Source organism: Plectropomus leopardus, chromosome 2 (genome assembly GCF_026936395.1).
Source record: "Plectropomus leopardus strain MGB_pleo_1.0 chromosome 2, ASM2693639v1, whole genome shotgun sequence".
In the NCBI taxonomy this organism is placed as follows: domain Eukaryota; kingdom Metazoa; phylum Chordata; class Actinopteri; order Perciformes; family Serranidae; genus Plectropomus; species Plectropomus leopardus.
Window position 1 is genome coordinate 33,214,483 of NC_142177.1, and position 20,274 is coordinate 33,234,756.

Genomic DNA, 20,274 nt, shown 5'->3' on the forward strand with positions numbered 1-20,274 from the left:
CACCATGAGGTTTACATTTGTGGTGTTAAGTAAATTTTCTTAACAACTGTGGGACAGATTGCCATCAAATTTGATACACACATTCAATCGTTGTTTTTTTGCTGACATTCCTAATCTTTTCCTAACCAACAAAGCAGTTTTGTTGCCCAAACTTAACCACTGACTCCTTCTGAAAAAACATACAACACAGTAGGCTTCCCCAGGAGTCATTTTAGTAACGCCTGGAGCATCTGCCCAAGCCCCAGAATATGTTTAGGTTTAGTTTATTTAAGAAGAGAGCAAATTATTAAATACACAAGGTATAAAAATGCCAGAATTAGGCCAGGAGGCTGTGTTTTTAATCTGTACTCCCTTGGCCAAGGTGTTACACAAGTCTTCTTAAAATAAAACAAAGCAAAAGAACAAAGATATAGAGCATACCGTTTAAAAGACTTCTTTAAACACATCAATAAGAGACAGAAAGAGAATAAAACAAACAATCAGACAAAAAAAGTCGAGTTGAGATTAGATCAAGTCAGAATATAAGAATTGGCTTTGGACGCCTGTTTGGAGGCCTTGAGTTTGGCATTTTGGCCATCACCATCTTCTTTTGGAGTTAGAAGTGACCATATGTGGGTGTGAGGGTGGAGCTGTGGAGGTGCGAGGGGTAGATCTGACTTATAGACTCTGGTGACACCTCACAGACAGCCTGACACTCAAAGCAGCCCTGCCCTTAAATATGCGTAACTTTAAGCCCTAATAACATTGAAACACGTGAGTTATGTAAAAATTCACCCCCTTACAGTGTAGAGGTACTGCAGTTTTTGGCACTTTAGCGTTGCCTTCATTTTTCAGCCGGGAGGTTGTTAGTTGTGAAATACTTGAAAAACTACTTTCCCATCAGTTGAGTTGCACTTTGAGTTAAATGCTAATTGGAAGTGTTATCATGACTTTGGTGCCTAATCCCAAACCATCATGACAGTCTGTGATGTTGTGTGAACATAGGGATTGTGCTGCTTCATCCCACCACACGTGCATTTGTTGATATAACTGTAACGACATGCTGAAACATCACTGGTTGGCAAGGATTCCTAAAACAACATAGGTTGACGCAGAGGGTCAGTGAGCGACCATCACCATGTAACGAGTTCAGAGTGAAAAGGTGTTTGTGTGGGAGTGAGGGGCAATGGATGAGTCAAACACACACTGGACTTTCACCTAGGAGATCTGTGTTTGTGATACAAAAGTCACTTTGAGTTTTTTCAACCATGTAAAGAGGTTTCTTCCATACTTCACATGACGCAGTCGTCAAGTGACATTGTCGTTAAGATACTGTAAGAAACGTTTTAACCCTTACCATGATTGTTTTTCTACTTCTATAACTATGTAGTTTTGTTGCCGAAATATAAGGCAGTTTTGTTGGCAAAACATATGTTTCCTGTGAAGACAGAAGTTTATTTTTAAAGGCACTACAGCATGTAAGGGGCAGACATGTACCCGTCCAAATTTGACACGAGAGGGGTACAGAGCCAAGCACAGGGCTTCTGACTAAGCAGCTTTATTTGACGTGTTGGGAGTGAGAACATGTAGACATAACATCTGTTTAACATCAGGATGATTGCAGTTAGTTAGAATTCAGCTGATTTACATGTCAGGAATGTGACATGTGAGTAACTGTCCCCTTCACACATGCACACACACCCCCCCGAAAAACACACATACACACCCACAGAGCAAGGGAGAGCACATTTCAGATTTTACTATCAGTGCGGTGCAAACTTTGGTTAGACGGATTAAACGCTCTCTTATTATGAGGTTTTTGCAGACATGTTGTCTGAGCCAGATGCTAAGTGAGGACCCACATGGGATGTAAAGTGTGTTTGTGTGCCTGTGTCTGCGAGTTCATCTTGCAGCTGTCTCATCCTGCACAGACCACATTAATGATAGAACAGAGGCATGGGCCATAGACTGCTCATTAAAGAGAGAGTAGAGGCAGAAAATTTGAAGTGCAGAGGAGCCAGACTGTAGAGGAGTATGAGACAGCAAAAAAAGGGAGATCTAGAGTCTGAAGATTTTAGAGACAAAAACCAGTGAAGTTACGCAAAAAAAACAGCGCAAAATGGAGCAACAACATGACTCAGCACCTGCAGGGCAACACTCCTTCCTCCTTCCTTTCTCTTTCCTCCCCCCACCCTCGGCTCTCTGTCTCTAAGGGACCACGACTTTTTCTTTCCTCTCACATTATCACAGCAGCTCTGGCACTCCTGCTGTTGATGCTGCTAATTCGCACACCCCCGGCTCCCCCACACACCACCTCTGCAGTTCTGCTGAGCTGGGCTGATCTCCTCTTTACCTTAAAGGAGGAAGGTCATCCCTCCATCTCCTGAGTGGTGATGGACAGAGCAGAGGGGGTGGAGGGCAGACGAGAGGAGAGCATATGGTTAGTTAACTTTAATGTTGGAGGCAGATGTCTGTGTACTTGCGAGATCATTGGGCTGGAAATGTGTCATGCTATGATCATACGAGGGGATATTTGTAGTCTTTATTGTCGGGGGGGTTGCGGCTCTGACCTGTGTGGCTTACAGCGTTGGTGGGAAGGGATTTCAGCTTTTTTCCGCTGTTGCCTTTATTGTGATGAAAGAGAACACTCACTGCACATTTAAAATCTCTTCACTAAAATAGCCACAAATCCAATTAAATTCACATTATTTCCACTCCAAAATGCCATTACATATGAGGTTTGTGGACATTTATGGACATATTCAATCAACTGTACAGTGTAGCATAATGCTGAATTAACCCATTTCAGCTAAAACAGCTATATTGTACATATTTGTTATATTATAATATTTTGGAAGTATGTTTTCATTTTTTATCGTAATCTTTCTATTCTATATTGTTGTTCTTGACTCTGCAGCAGCATACTTATTTGTTTCCCTCTTCATTTGTTTATTCTATGTTTATATACACCAAACATCAAGGTTTATTTTTTTGTAATTGAAAATTTATGTTATAATTTTTATTCTAGTTCTAGCTGCTACAACCATGGAAACCACTATTAACATGCTAACAACATTTTGTGTCATGTTCCTAACATAAAACAACATGCTATTTATTTGTTATTCATTATTCTTTTGTGCCAAGGAAACAAATACATGTACACTATAAAAATATAACTGTTTTAAAGTAGCTTATTCAGGCCTCCATTACTCTGCCTTTGAGTGATACACATTTATAAAACAACCTTTATTAATGTAACTTTTCACATGAAAAATTTGACTTTACCCATCACGGATAACATTGCACATTGTTCAGACTGTGATGACTCACTTGAACTTTTTCTGGGCGAAATACTAGCGTTCCCTCTGAGATGGCGCCCGAGGCGGCTGCTTACATGGCCTATGGCAAGCGCCGCCACTGAGAGTTAGACAGGACTGTGTGTACAGCTGTTTTAATGAGACACAAATAAGACTGAAGTGCTGATAAACAGTGTATTATTGTCGATGTGCAGAGCCGTCATCTTGGATTTTGAGGTTCGGGTTGGTGAGGTTCCTTCGACTTTGCGAAACAGAAATATGACTTCAGGGGACATTCCAGTTGAGATGTGCGACTTGGAATTCAGAAACCAATCAGTTATATATTTGTTAAATCAAACCATACAAAGTAGACTACAGCTCCAGTAAATGTGATATTCTGACTGCCCAGTGCAAATGGAAAGCACCATCAGGATTTTCATCCTGCAGAAATCTCACAACAATCCCATAACTAGGGGTCGACAGATTATCGGCCTGGCAGATATTTGGCGTTTTGCCAATTATCTGTATCTGCATTTTATTTTAATAATTGCCAATAAAACTAATTTATTAAAAAGTGCAAAGAAAGTGTGTGCATGGGAGGAACTTTTACTTTTTAAAAACCTCACGGAGCTATTTTTATTTATTCATTTTTTTATTTAAATTTACACTTAAATTTACAAAAAAGTTGTGGGTGTGTAACTAGTAAATGCATATCTGTTCTATTTAGGAGTTACTGGTCACATTAACTGACCTGAAAAAACAGTATCATTCAACCCCTACCCATAATCCACAGAATTCCCCAAAAAAATGTCAGCCTCTAGTCTGGACTGTAACTAAAGGTGCAACAGTAATCCACACTCTTAATGTCTACTGTCCACACACTGCCTCTGTGTGATTGTGTGTGTCTCTCACACAGAGACAAACAGTCAGAAATAACTGAACATTGTCTCGGAATATAATTTGCCGAAGTCACTCCAGCATCAAAAAATCTAACACAACAAATCTAATCACCTCACTGGATTTTTTTTTTTTTGTTTTGTTGTTTCTTCTCCTCCTTTTTAGTTCATCCGTCTAAGCTGCTTATAGCAGATCTCTGTCCCACTGCTAAAATGAGGTGAAATGACAGAGTGCGTAGAGGGAGAGAGGTTTGGGCGTGTTTGCTGCCTGTTTAACTTTGCATAGCTCTGTAGCCAGCCAGCCAAGCAGACAGACCGGAAACACGGCTGCATGGTGGCCCATCAGGCGTGCTGCTCTGCTCCTCCAATGCTGAATCCCCCAGCTGTTGGAACACTACACATGCCAGTTATATAAGTAGAGGGAATCTAACTGACAGTACTGCATGAGGTGTGAGATTATAAACCAGGTTTATGGCACACCACTCGCCGTCTTTGCTTCCCTCAGCAGAGTTGGCGAGATGCCCCATGATCCCGGCCTCACGTATCTGAAAAATTGAGCGAAGGTGCTGCTGTAAACTCTCCGCTCAAAGGTGCCCTGAGGCAGTTTTGTCCCCTGAAATGGCAACGGGAAGCTGCAAGGTGAGAGCAGGATGGAGGAGGTTGGGGGAGTGGAGTGGAGGGGAGGAAGGTGTCGGTGCTGACAGGAGAGGAGAGTGATGAGAGGAGCCAGAGCAGAGGTCTTGCAGGTGTTGGTGCCTTAGCAGGGTTCCCGTTTGACTGAGTGCCACAGGGGGAAGAGGAGAGCCTGATGAAGAGGATGTTGGTGAACTGTCATACACCACATGAATGTTGGAGAGGGAGGCCAAGATTTTAGAGTGTGAGGAGGGGGTGGGGGGGCTACAGTAGCATCTTCCTGCCTGCGAGTGTGAGTGAAGCCAAGAGAGAGGGATTTAAAAGCACAGAGTATAAGAGGCACCTCAGGTTAAAATCTCAGAATGTAGAAACAAACAGAAGAAGAACACGCAAAAACAAACTGCCCTGTTATTTTGGGAAATGCTACAATTCTGTGATAACATATTTACCGTGATAATTCACATAATAGCTCAGTTTCAGTTCTTTTGTCATATTTCTGTAATGTCTGTAATTGTATAGTTGTAACTAATATAAACGCTGAATCAGAGCAATAGTAGTTTTGAAAACAGTATTGACACATGCACAGTGCTATTTCACATAATTATAAATTGATAAAGAAACTACATGTAAATAACTTTATTTAAGCCATTAATTTAGGCTTCTCTTTCCATTTTTTTCTTTTTTTAATTAGTTTTTGTTCCACTTTCAGTGCTTAAACAATTAAATGTGCAAATTTGCCTGCAGGTTTGTTTGTTTTTATGTCTCCACTGCATCCAGATAACCCATAGATCATTTTACAATAATGAGATAAGAATCAGTTAATAATAATTTTAAAATAGTATATAATAAATATAGAAACAAAAACAAAAATTGAACAAACACACAATACAAAAACATTTTTTGAAAACCATTGGATATAGGTTAGGTTGGTTATAGGGGTCCGGTGACTTAATTGGAAAAAATCCACACTGTCATTCATTCATTCTTCCATTTTTTTTTAGAAATTTAAGTGTCATATCTTTTTTGGTACACTCGACATGAGATTACAAGTAAGGCTTATTTTGTGACCATAATGTACAAAACAACACGTGGAAAAAGGAAAAGAAAAGAAACAAAAGGAACGCCAACAATCAAAACTAAACATAACATAAAACGATATCCCCTATAAACTGTTCACATCAGAAACTAGACGTTTACAGATTATCTTGTGCTGTATTTCTTTTCTTTCCCCTGACAGTATTGTATATTAAATATCAGCTTCTACTAATTAGTTATGAAAGCAAGTGTTCAAGCAATGTGGATTAATCCTCTATTTTCTAATTACATTAGGCTGTATCACAATATTGTGACTGTCCCCTTGACATGCATTTCCTGCAGCAGCCTGGTGGTTGTCAGGGTTACTCAGCTCACCTGCACTGATTGGCTACTCCACATAAACTGGTGGCAGTCACTCTTTCTTTCTCCTCTGGTCTCACACCTGTTAGAATTTGTTGAATTTACTTTGTCTTTATTTTTTTTCTCTTTTAGTCATGTAAAGTTATAGTTAAAACTCATGTGTGGTCAGTTTTGGGAAAACTACTTTGAAAGAATAGCTTTGCTTTGCTTTTCTGGCTAATATAGGAATAATTACCCAAAAAATCAAAGTATACTTTATCACAATAGCGCAAAAGATCCAAAATTGTCATAAATTCATGCAGTTCACTGATTTGCAATTTTGCAGTGATCTATACAACCAGGGGTATTAAAGGGAAGTCAACCGCTGTATAAACAGTATAGAAATATCTCTGCCATTTGACAAATTTATGTAGTTTTAAGGTATATAGTGTCATATTGTCCACCTCTAATTGAAGCTATATGATAATGATGATTCAAACCCACAAGACTCCATGTTCAAATAATGTAATACACATTTCCCACAATTCAGTCAGATATATTTGGTGCTTTTAAAACTTTGATAGTTCTACTAAAATTTAAAATACAGATCTGTTGGTTTGCACAATATTCAGAGACTGTGTTTTCATGAAGAACGGCTGCATCAGCCCAGAGAACGACATGCTCACATTTAAGTGACAAAGCCCTCTACTGGTTGTAGGGATTATGACTCTTGGACGTGGGAGGCAAAGGAAGAAACATTGTGAAGTTGTCATGGAGCCACAAAGTCTGCAGAGGCAGGCGGTAGGGACGGTCGGATGAGTAAACAAAACATCAAACACAGACCACTGTTCATTTCTTGTTTCCTGGTCACTGTTGACGTTGGTTTCTTTTAACCACAACAGCAGTCACAGTTATGTAACCCAGAGAATTATCTTTTGAATTAGATTTGAAAGTCCTTGTGTGCGTCAGTCTGAAGGACAATTAAAAAGAATGTATTTGGAGGACTTGTTGAAGTGTGCAATGGCTGATTCACCAATAGGTCAGAGAGGTTTAGTTCAGAAGTAATGACTTTGTAAAATAAGTCGCTATTTTTATCAGCAAATAAAGTCTGTTTTTCTTCAAATGCTCCACTCGTTACACAATAAAGGTCTTTGAATTAAAGCATACTGTATGTAGCATTACAGCAATTGTCTGGAGGTCCTATGGGTATTTATTAGAGAGTGAAGAAAAGGGAACATGTTCAGCTTAATAAATGTGAGAGAAAGAGATTGCAGTATTTTGCATAAACATTCCAGGCATACACGTACTTTCGAAACGTCTTTGAGCAGAAATGTCTAGAATTCCTGCCGTTGGTATTTCTATGAACTGACCTGCTGCACTGGGAGAGGTATCAGGGAACCGCCTCAACCTGGTGACGTATTCCCTATTTAGAAGACTGTTAATTAAGTGACAGTCAGACAACAGAGATAATGACATCCCCATGGACGTCCCACATGCCTCGGGGAGAATGCCTCAGAATGAAATGTCGCAATAGGAACAAGGCGTATGCTCACATTTTTTCTGTGTTTGGAAAAACACCAATCAATAGAGGAGAAAAATATTCCATACACAGCCATGCCCTTTAAAGAAATAATTTTCGGAAATATATATATATTTGATTCCTTTCAAAGAGTTAGATTAGAGGACTATTCTCATATATTTGTCAGGTAAATATGAAGCTATACAGCCAGGAGAAGGTTAGCTCCGCTTAGCTTTAAGACTGGAAAAACTGGAAACCGTCTTTATACAAGTTACCACTCCAGGCCAAAAAATAGTCCAGCACACAACCCCCTGTGAAACCGCAACATGTTCTCTTTCAAGGTGCTCTCATGCACTGTTTGTGTGTATACCTACAAAAAAAAAAGATAATGCAGCATTATTTATATTTAACCAATGCAATCATGAGCTAGTAATTTGTGTACCATTAGTGTAATTAAAAAGACTAGTATGAGTATGAGAAGCAAAAGTCCATGTAAGGAGGCAGATTCTGGTGGTGGCTGGACCAAATAAACAGGCTTTACCCTAGAAGTCCAGTGTTTGTGTCCCATGTGAAACCAATTGAACTCTGAGTTATTTCAATGTACATCATCACCATATTTCTTTTTCTTAACATAACTTAACGTTATGTAACTTAACTAACCTAAACCTAACCTATTTAAATTTATGTTAAGTACATTGCTTTGCAGAAGGTACATAACATTACAACGCCAAACCATGTGTCTTTTCTTAAACCTAACTAACTACAGACCTGTGCAACTTAACTTTCCTCAACGTAAATTAAATTGCATTGAGTATATAGCCTGACATTATGTACATGCTGATGCCAAACCATGTTTCTTTTCCTAAACCTAACCTATGTCACTTAAGTTTCCTAAACCTAACCTACATAGCTTTAAGATAAGTATGTAATTTGTTAAATATTTTACAGACTATTGTATAAGGTTACGTCGCCTCTGTGTGCTTTATCACTTATACAGATTCAACAAGATGCGGTATGTTGATAACAAATTTTAAATGACATCTATCTCAGCAAGAAAGCGAAACAGTGTGAGCCATTTCCAAAAATGTGTAAGTGTCCCTTTTAGACTTCTGGGTCTTGATGTTTTGGGTATCAAAACATTCAGATTCAATTTTGTGCAATCATAAAACCTCTAGCTTGCAGTCAAATGATTACATCAGAATGGAAAATAAGCGGTTAGACCACACTGTTTAGATGAATAAGATTTAAACTGATTTGCACCTATTACATTTAGTAATATTAAAAATGCAAAACATGTAATTGACAGCAGCAAGTTTAAACCTCTTCTCATGAGTTCTGTTAAACCTAAAAAATGACTAACTGATTTAGGAGTACATAAAACAAATTGAGAGAAAGTTGGAGCAGCACCCAAGAAATAAAACTCTCACAAATGAGCTAATGTAATGACACAAACTAAAATTGCTGATGGCAGATTTCTTTTTCCTTCCTTCCTTGCTTAGAGTGATGTGAGTACTTCAGTTTAAAAGTGGCATGATGTGTTTTCAGTCTTACATAATCATTTTCACAAAGTGAATGAGAGCATTTTTTAATGACGCTCACAGAACAAGTCTCTTCAAACGGATGCTTGACATGTGCTTGTGTGTGAGAGAGGGCTGTGTCTTGAGCTTGGAGTGTTAATCTAATTCTGTGGCTTCTGAGAGAGGTGTTGGTCTAAGTGAGGATGTTAACAGTCTGTCGCTTCATGAGGGGTGCCAGGCAGGCGCTGCTTCCATCTCTGTAGCTATTTTTTCTCAGAGCCTCCAGTTCTTGAGAAGTTCTGCTGATGCCAGGTGAAGCAGTGCTGGAAGATTCCTGTGGGTGACCTTGGGCTTTTCTGGCGCATCCCTTGCTGTCACTTCATGTAGAAATGACATGGTAGCAGAGGAGAGCAAAGGGTCTTTGGATGAGATGAATCTGAATCAACAGCTTCATATAAAGGTTCAAAGTGTGGCATCTAGTGGTGAGGTTGCAGATTGCAACCAACTGACACTTCTGTGTGCCAGGAACAATGGTGGCCAACTTAAAAACGTAAACGGCCCCATCTAGAGCCAGTGTTTGGTTTGTCTGTTCCAGGGTACGGTTGCATGGCAGAGGACTGGCTCTCTATGTAGATATAAACTAATATATAAATATGAAACGTTTTTTGGTTGATTTCTTTTAAAGCGTGATTTGATATGATTCAAAAATGGAGATGGGTAGAAGTTGCCACTTTTTTGTGGTAATCTACAAAGTAAACTGAAGTAATATCCAGTTCAAAAAAGCAAGAAAGCAAACAACAGTCCAAACATGGACCTCAAGCTGCTTGAATAACAATATGAATTCAGCCAGACCAGCTCAATCTCCCCGACTGATCAGCAAACTTTTTCTTGCTACAGTTACACAGATAAGACCGCCGGCTGAATTTGATGTGCTACAGCCTCGACTTTGAACTCTGTCTCCGGAGCTCGCTTCTTCACCTGCGATTGTGCTGTGCAACAACCTTTTACCTATTTTAAATTATTAAAAATAAATACATTTTTTAAAAAAGCGCAACATGGCCGTCAATGTCAAAACTGTGGCAGCTGCGAGAAATAAATAAATGTATGGGGAAAACTGCAGGGACAGCTACGTGTAGCCAAATAAGTTTACCGCAAAAGGTAGATATTTTTTATTCATTCTTTTGTACAGGCAACATAATGCATTTTAGTAAGTAAGAAAGTAATGTTACTTAATGTAGCACCTTTCACAAAGCAAGGTCACAAAGTGCTTCACTGGAATAAAGTTGTTAAAAATAAGAAAACATCCATTAGTTTGTTTACCACTTTTCTATGCATTGTTTGACGCTGCTGAAATAACAGAAAGATTTACTGACATGTGATGTGCATTGCTTCTGGAAATATGTCTTGTGAAATTCAGTCTCCAGGAGCATATATTTTAACTTTTTTCCCATGCTCTACAGTAAAAAACAAAATAATAATAATCTTAATATTGAATTGCAATACTTAAAAATCACACTACCTATCAAAATATTGAATTGGTAGATAAGCATATTTTCCCAGCCCTAATGAAAACATACATATTGAAATTATATTCCATTTCTGCCAGTATATCTCCCTAAATCCTGCACATTGAACCTTTAAAGAACACCATTTGTTTGATGCATCTAATCCCATCCTACTTGGAGGAAGCCTGGTAATATACTGAAGCCTTATGATGCAACTGACAAGAAATAAATTAGGGACAATATTCTGCCAGCAAATTGATTGCAGTTATAGTGGAATGAAATTAATAATGGAGAAAAAAAAGGAAAAGTTGAGAAAAGAGAGAAAATTAACAGAATTTTAAAGGAAAGTGTAACAGAAAATGTAACAGAAATGAGACCAAATTATGATTTTCTCTTATGAAAGACAGCTATGTTCATCTTCCTTGCTGGCTGTAGAGAATTAACCTACAAGTGAGTGGACGGCTGATGCGGCACAATAGTCCATTTAGTCCCCATCACAGAAAAATGAGGCCTGCAACAATAGCCGCGTTATCTGTTGGGGGGGGGGGTCTGATGTGACAGCCTCACTAACAGTCTCTGACAGGACCCAGGAAGCCACAAAGGCCGCACTGTAGCTCTGTACTTGTACCGCAATCAACAGATCAGAGCAGTGTGTGTGTGTGTGTGTGTGTGTGTGTGTGTGTGTGTGTGTGTGTGTGTGTGTGTGTGTGTGTGCTTTCTCTCCTTTATTTATCCAGTGAAGTGTGACTGAGCATGCTCGCTCTACTGTCTTACAGTCAGACACATCCACACCTGGAAGCTCTACTGTACAGCAACAAACATCCACTGATGGTTGAGGCATGATGTGCGCTTGTGTGTGAGTCACAGAGAGCCCCTGACAACTGTGCGAGGATGTAACCATTCTTTCATCATCAAAGACAGAGTTTCATCATCACAAATGCATAGTTTTAATCCTACAATTAAGGGTTCGATGTGTAGAGTAATATTTGATGTGAGTGGCTCGTGCTGAGGGAGATTTTAAGAACGGGAAAAGATCAAAAACCAGTCACATCAAGTTTATTTGTAAAGGTCCAATATTACATGCAAAGTCTCAATGGGATTTACATGCCCGCGACATCAATGATTCCTGACCCAGCCCGAGCTTTCAAAGAAAACGAGGAGAACAGCTAAAAAGGAAATTCTAGGACTTTAGGAAGAAAACATAATTTGGAGACACCTCAGGGAGGACATTGAAAGAAGAAGAACTGACACATAGAAATGAAAAAGACATTTGCAAAAGGGAAATAATGATAACCAAGCCGTTCAAAGGATATAGTTTCAGAATATTATCAGCCCGCATGGCAGGGGTTACTCTCTGAATGAGATTCATTCTCTGGGGCTAAAAAATGAAGCCAATGCGTCACTTGTCAAGAACTGCAGTTCCTTTAATGGCCACTTGAGGCTGACTCCAGAGACCATAACACTTATATTAAACTACACAACTTTACAACTGAAATAAACATGTTTAAAGCGTGGTACAATCAACAGTTTTGGTCTCTCGCTGACTTCAGCATTCAGGGCAACTGTACGGAGGTGAATGTTTAGGTAACTAACATTTTGTCAAGACTTAAAGTTATGCATAATTAAGGGTCCGTGAGTCAGATCCACAGCTCCAGCCTTTCGTCCAAATTTGGTCACTTCTGGCCCCAAAAAACAAAATGGCAATGACCAAAAGGACAAATTGAGCCTTTAAAACAGGAATCGACAAACCATTGGGTCTTTTCACTGTGAGGACATCCATTATCTTTATGCAGTCTATGCACAGGTAGATAATGAGACAATGGACCCTTGGGCAAAGGCCCCACCACCTCTTCTTTACAGGAGTAAGACTCAAAGACTGCGAGGTGCTTTTGCTTCTTTGTTGTTGTTTTGTGACTCCCTGAGGTCATTTCATGTCTTTTTTGCCATTTTGTGTATTTTCACAGTTCATTTGCATCTTTTTGTGGTCATGTTGAGTCTCTTCCTGGCCAATACATGTCAGTGTGTATGACGTTTTGCAGATTAAGGCCTGGGAAGGGTGCTGACACTTGGTTACCCTGTGTCTGGTAGACCCGTTCAGTCATCCATCCATGAGTCTGTGGTATTTTGTCAGAAACCAAAGTCTTGGAAAATGCAAAAATATTGACCTGCTAGTAGTGCTGCTGAAAGCTATAGAAAATACAACAGATCAAAGTAACAGTCTACAATTCATCCTCTGGGGTACCAAAATGTGTGTACCAAATTTCCTGGCAATCCATCCGATTGTTGAGACTTTTTACTCACTTTGCATGACATCAATGAGAAGAAACAGCGTTCTTAAAAGGATCCAATGGAGATAGGAGTTTTAGTCATAAGCTTTTTAAAATACATTTCATTGGTTGAGAAATAACAAAACCAACTGATTAGATGTTTAGATTAGTGACACTGTATTTCTGATTTGCTATTTCCTGAGGCTGATGCATCTGCATCCATCCAAGACGCCCATACAGAAAAAGAAAAAGGCACTTATCTAATCACTCATCTTTGGTGGTCTTGCTGTTGCAATTATTGACCATCACAGATGGCAAAATTGACAGCAAATACTTTGCCCCAAAACAGTCTGAGCATCACTGTAAGGCCATTTAACATGCCACAGATATTGGTATTTAGCTTTGGGTAAACTCAGGATAACAAACAGATGGATGATGTAAAATGTTGTTTATGTTTTGTGGCCAAACAGTTGGCATGTTTTTGCTTGAAGACAAGGCTGCTTCACAGATTTAAAGCTAAAGTTTGTTGAATCCTCCTTTGAATGCCACGTCACTAGCTTTTAAGAGAGCATATGGAGCACATGTAGTTTGTTGAAACGGCCATGTTTCCCTATTAATTCCCTTGTGTGCGAGCTGAATGTGAACAACAAGGAAATTCTGGGACAGTTTTGAGATGAAGGTGCCAGATTGGGCCTTGGTTCCCCAGTCTCAGTCTGTTTGCCGGCTCGACCAGCTGTGATGCAGCCCTCTTTGGAGAGGCAGACGGAGAACGGTGCAACCTTTTATTCTGAAAAGCCAGGCCCGCCGGGATGACTGCTCCTAAAACGGCGTCAGATGGCAGCAAGGCCTGTGGACATGAGGGGCATTTTGATGTGAGTCAACAGTGGCCCCCAAAACTTGGAGCGAGAGTAAGTTTAGAACAGGAAAATAATGGGATCTCTGTGGTGTCACAATGATGGCCCATGTTGGTTTCCGTTGCGAATTGAGCAGGAAAAGAGGATTTGAGGGCTGAGAAAGCTTGAAATATTCCCACAGCTCATCATTATTCTATCACCCCTCCGTTGTCAAGTACATCTCCCCTCTCTATTAGCTCATACAGTACATCTACAGTAGCTAGATCCCATCTTTAGTCCTGCCGATTGGTATTCATAGCAATGCAGAAAGGAGTCATGCTGAGCAGAGTTTGGTCTATGTGTGCAACAGAAAGAGAAAAGGAGAATAGGGGCGAGAGATGGGAAAAAAAGTGATTACTTCTGTGTAGTCAAACTGTTTCAAAGCCTACTCTCCCCCGTCTGTCAAGAGATGAGGCTCACGCTGAAGCTGAGGGCAGGCAGACACCGAAGATCTCTTCCTGTTTTCCAAACCCCTCATCATGTTCTCTCAGAGAAAAACTTTTTTCCCGGCTTGTGTATGACGACTATGAAGTCTTCCTCTGCCTCAAACTTTGCATGAACTTGCTTTGTTTTTACAAAGGCTTCTGGGAGTTGAGAGCAAAGGCGAAATCTTTTCAGATATTCTTATGAAAATCTCTGGCGCCTCACTTTTGAGGTTGTGGCATTGCGCATCTTTGGTGAAAAGTTTTTTGAGGCTTGTGTGAGATTGTTCAAACTGTAAAGACAGTCGAGCGTATGGCATCCATCATCTGTCACTTAGCAGTTTGGATTTCAGATTTGTTGCTTCAGATGAGTGAAGGCGGTGATGGCAATGAATTCGGCTCAGTCCGGTTTGTTCTCGGTATTTTTAACAAGCTGTCTTCACTCAGTATGCAAAATAATCAGAAAAGCACTCGAGCACGGTGTTGTGCCGCTCCCTCTACCGCAGCACATTTCTGTTTCTAGGCCAAATATCCTGCTCTAACCTCTCTCGTACCCTAAATCTCCATTTACTCTTAATGATTGAAGTGGATCTAACAGAAGAGATCAGAGTTTAAAAATCTGTTTAACCTTCATCCTGCCCCTCAGCTACAATCTCCCTTCAGTGATCAAACTGGAATTAAAAGGTGAATCAACAAGGATTTAAGCTCTCAGTTGGACAGAGCAGGTGGTCATACATACTGTACAAACAGGCATATACTGCATGTATAATGCTGTGGATAATACTGCAGCCAGGGGCGACAACCCTGTGTGCCAAAAAAATGTTTTCTGATCACTGAGTTTATCCAGGGCTTTGAGAGGGTTATTTATTATATGACCTGCTTACGAGTAACTCGGCGTCACACAATCTGAACAAATACACCTGTACCCGGAGCAACACATTTTTGATTAGATTAGTGCTGGATAACTGTGGCCTACTAAAGCTGACTGCAGACCTCTGCACTGTTAAAATATGAATTGACCAACCATTTATTTGATAATGTTTAGAGATTTCAGTTTTGGTTTATTTTGCTTTCAATAGCACAACACCCATCTAGCCAGAAACTAACTGGCTTATTTTTTTATTATTATTATTTTTTACGATGATTTTTGGGGAGTTTTTTCCTTTAATACAGTACAGCTAAAGAATGACAGGAAAGTGGGTTTGAGAATTAGGATGACACGTTGAACCCGGGCCGCTGCAAAGGACTCGGCCGCTATGGAGCGCACCCTTTACCAGTTTAGCCAGAAGTCGCCCCAAATGATTGATTTTTGAGAAAAAAACGACACAAATCTCATGAAATTTAAGAGCTGTCAGGACTTGAAATTAATACTTGCCCAGGAAGTAAACTCTAAGTTTAGGCGTTCAAGTGTTATTGCCTCATGCTGTTGTCTGATCAGGCAAGTGAAATATATATGTGATGTCTGATATAACTTTTCCAGCCAAACTGTGTGCATGAATCTATCTCATCACCAAGCCTTTAAAAAAGGGCTGATAAGAAAAATCTGACATTTGAAAACTCTGGGATCCAAAAGGTATATGACATAACAATACAATCATGAAATATGTCTAGAAAGCTGTATAGGAGAGACTTACTTTTTTTTTTTTTTTTTGCCCAGAGGTTAACGCTAACTGGCCTGCAGTTTTTCATTTTGGACAAGTAAGTTTGGTTGTCGGGGAAGCAAAGGGCTAGTGGTTGAGACGCAGACGCAGACGCAGACGCAGCCAGCAGCAGGTGTCTCTCAGGCTGTTAGCAGAGTGTGTGTGTGTGTGTGTGTGTGTGTATGCAACTTAGCCAATACACCAACATGCATGTGTATCTGGTAAAAAACACTGTCTGCCATTGCTGCTAATGTTACCCTCATGCACCAGTTTGTACTCACATGGCCATTTTTTTCACATTTAAACTACAGTTTATATCTTCTATTAAAATGATGTTATGTCAGATTTGCTGAAACTGTCACTATACCGAAAGAAGTGCATGAGACAATTGATCTGTGAAAAAAACAATCAAACAGAGCTGAGGAGTTTGTAATGCAGAAACATATTTTAGTGTACCGTTTAACTGTAAAATGAGAAAGTTTGTACCCCCAGCTGCCATGTTGGAAATAGATAATTTTACAGCTAAACGGTGCATTAAATTATGTTTCTGAAAATATTTGAAATACTAGATTTTTCACAGATTATCTGGTTCTTTTATTTAATGCAGTGGGAATATAGTGACAGTTTCAAAAAATATGATAGAAGTTCATTTTTATAGGGTACAAGAGAGGTTACCAACTCCAGCTTTAATGTCGTTTGCACTGCCTTTAATAGGCCCTCACAGAGTTAATAAAATTGTATTGAACTAAATTTAACTGAATATATTTATTTAGGATTTAGGATATTCAGTTTAATTCATCAGAAAATAATCTTTTATATGACATTAGGCACTTATTATCTGTAAAAATACCCGATAATTAAACATCTATTCTGAAAAAGGGGTAACCTTTTGTCAAGTAGAAAAACAGTTTGGTGTATTTGTGAGGGTACACGTCACTTTGATAGATTTCCTTTTGGACATTACCCATTCAGAGAGAGCTCTGGCATTGACCCTCCCCACCTCTCCCTCTGTTTTGGCAGGTAAAGTATTGAACACGGACCTGCGCCACTACCTCAGTCTGCAGTTTCAGAAGGGCTCGCTGGACCACAAGCTCCAACAGATTATACGCGACAACCTCTACCTACGCACCATCCCCTGTAAGTACACCAGACGGGACTGCACACGTAACCCACTCTCAGTGCACTCAAAAACACCTGCAAGCACAAAGCAAACCTGGAACGTACAGTACAGTAACCTACTCTCAGTGCACATATGTGTTTTTGTCTGAAGCATCTTATGGGAATGATGAGGATGTTTTGTATGCAGCTGGAAATCTACTAGATGCAGCGTTAATGCGTTTCTCTTTTTATTACGCCACAGAGGACTGTATAAACAGACACGCACTCACTGCACTCACACATTTCCGTCCTCTCAGCTCTCTGTCACACACTCTAGAAAACATACACGCTTCAATGTCACCATAGCAACCCCATCAAGGACATCACTCTAACCCCCATGCAACTTATTTACTTCTATGCCATATCATCAGAGTGATCAAAGCCATATTCTTTCCATAAATAACCCTGCGTTTTCCCTTGGCTGCTCCGCTCTCCCTCACTGACATTGTGCTCAGCGGGGCCGTCACCGACTATTATTCTTTGCTGAAATCAGTAATGGAATGGTAAATAAAAAGGTTGGTACTGTGGACTGCCAAAAACACTGCAAAAAACAGCATCTGTGTACATTTTCAGAGTAAGAGTAAATCATAACTAATGTAAATGTCAATTGATTGCAATAATCTTCTTAAAATTTTATCATAATATTGCAAAACCACTGTTACCGTCATATATACTATATACTTGTATTACAGGTGTCTACTAGAACATGTTTACATGTTTAATGGTGATGTTTACATGTTGAAAGGCTCCTGAAAAAGCCCAATCTGCTCTTATTGGTCAGAGTTTCCAGTTTTTTGGATGTATTAATAGACCTGGATACACCATTTGAAGCGGGGCCCCGTTCATATCTATGAAAGTTGCTCAGTTGCGCATGAAGCCAAAAAAGTTCTTTAGACATATTACCTGTGTCTTCCACAGTACGGGGCCCTAGAGACTTGGGTCACCTGAGCACAGCTAACTTCTGCCGGCCACATAGCTAACTTTAGGTTTAGTGCCCTGTTTACTTGAATGGGGAGAAAATGATTTAATCTTTCAGCTCTTCTAGACTTATGAAATGTTATCGGACAGAGTAGATCAAACCCCAACAGTCTGATTTACAGATATCTCTTTAAGTCTATGGGGAAATGTATTTTTGGACACCATGGCATCATGTGATTCCACTTTTGCCCACTATTTAAAATTGGCTTAAAAGCCTGACGCTGTTCCTGGGGGCTTAAATTTTCCATATCCTAATGTCTCTGTACCATCCTTGCAGCCGAGGAATAACTGTAACAGAAAATAGCAGCACTTGCCACTGTGGAAACTCATTCAATAACAGCTTTTAAACACAGCAGGACATGTTCCAGCAGGTATATGATCCAAAAGAGTGGAGAAAATAACCTCATGAGCAGCCAAAATTACATGTGTTCTTGATGGTAGCTACATGTGTACTTATAGCCGAGGAATAACTGTAACAGAAATAGCGGCACTTTATCCTGCTTTAAGAGATTACGTGTTTCACTAACATTAGCATGCAGCTACTCAGTGTACTTGCAGCCGGGGACTGACTATAACAGAGAAAAGTGGGACTTTATTTCATTAAAGCTACCCATCAAAAGCATCTAAATGCAACTGAACATGTTCCAGCAGGAATATAATCCCTAATCAGAGATATATTATAAACATCAGCAACCAAAATCACACATTTCCCTGATATTAGCATGTAGCTACATGTAGCAGTGTCGTGCAGTCAAGAATGTATGTGACAGAGAAAAGCAGCACTTTTTGAAGTTCAAAATCACCAGTAAAAGCTTAAAATACAATTAAGACATGTCCCTGCAGTATTATGGACCAAAATCTGGGAGACATTTACGACATTGGCAACCAAGGTTAAATGTTTTCCAGGTGTTAGCTTGTAACTACATTTAGCAGTGTACTTGCAACTGGGAAATGGCTGCAATGGAGAACAGTGGCACTATTTCTAAGTTAAAAATCTCTGGACAAACTTATGCAAAACGCGGCATGTTCCAACAGGAATATGATTGGAAATTGGGGAACAATTTACAACATTGTCAATTAGCCTACATGTTTCTGTGATGTGGAGCATGTAGCAGCATAGGCTACATACTGTAAACATTTGCAGTAGACCTACTGCCTAGAGCAAATGACCATATAAATAAATGTTAAATTCAAACATCATCTTTTAGCCACAGTAAGAAAAGAACTGAGAATCTAGAATGGTCTGAAACCTGAAGTTTCTGCTTCAGAGGTTACTTTTTCATACTTACACGTTCAGTATTTCAAAATTTCGCCACATTTAATATGAACATCAGATATTGTAACATTATATAGCCGAGACTATGTGACAGAAAATAAGGAAAATCATATTAGGTCTTCTTTAAAGGAACTGTATATGACATTCAGAACATAGATATGGCAACAAACAACAATTTATAAAGATATGGTTGAATTATGGCGTCTAAAGTAGAGCATGAAGCATGCTCCTTCTGTGTGTGCTGTAACTCGAGCTTCTCGGTTTTTTGTTATGGTAGCTGGTCCAGCCATGTGTACATGTTAGTGCATGTGAGTTCCTGTGTATCATTTAAATTGTATCTGATATTAATATTGCAAAACAGCTGTTGATCTAATAGTCTGTATAATTACCGGATAGAATTAATTTGGACTGGATAAGTAATTTACAATTTATTTTTGCCTTGCCGACAAAATCATCTGCATCTTCGAAATGTCACTTTCCAGGAGATCTGGGGGAAAAAAAAAAAAAACACATTTCACATCACAGCCTGACGTCTCTGTATTTGCTTGGGTTGGGTTTTATATCTGGTTCAATATTGTAATTTTTTTAATGAAAGCATGGAAATTACCAAAATTAGAGTGACACGGCTGTTAGTACAGTAAAGGTGGAAATTAATATCCAGATTAAGGTTTGTGTGGGTTGTGGAAATGCAGGTTATTTGGCACAATGATGCAAAAGCCTCAAAATTTAATTTTCTTGGAAATCCTTTTTTTGTTTTTCAAGTAAACAGCATCTGTCTGTTGCTACTGTTGCTGCTTTACACTCCGACTTTCCATTTATACACAAAGATGATTATCAGCTTAGAAAGGCTAGGTAATTTATATTCCATTTATTATGAGGGGCTGAGCAGCTAACTGAATTTAAGCCGTCTCCTCTCTGACA

General features: G+C 39.4%; 1 protein-coding gene across 3 annotated transcripts in view; it reads left to right on the forward strand.

Annotated features, from left to right (window-relative positions):
- The window catches only part of magi3b (membrane associated guanylate kinase, WW and PDZ domain containing 3b), a 181,853-nt gene that overhangs the window by 103,053 nt on the left and 58,526 nt on the right, over positions 1–20,274 (forward strand). For all 3 annotated transcript variants that reach the window (XM_042509055.2, XM_088069105.1, XM_088069106.1), the window contains one exon: positions 16,962–17,078. In XM_042509055.2, the coding sequence (XP_042364989.2) occupies positions 16,962–17,078 (117 nt within the window). The remainder of the gene's footprint in view (positions 1–16,961; positions 17,079–20,274) is intronic.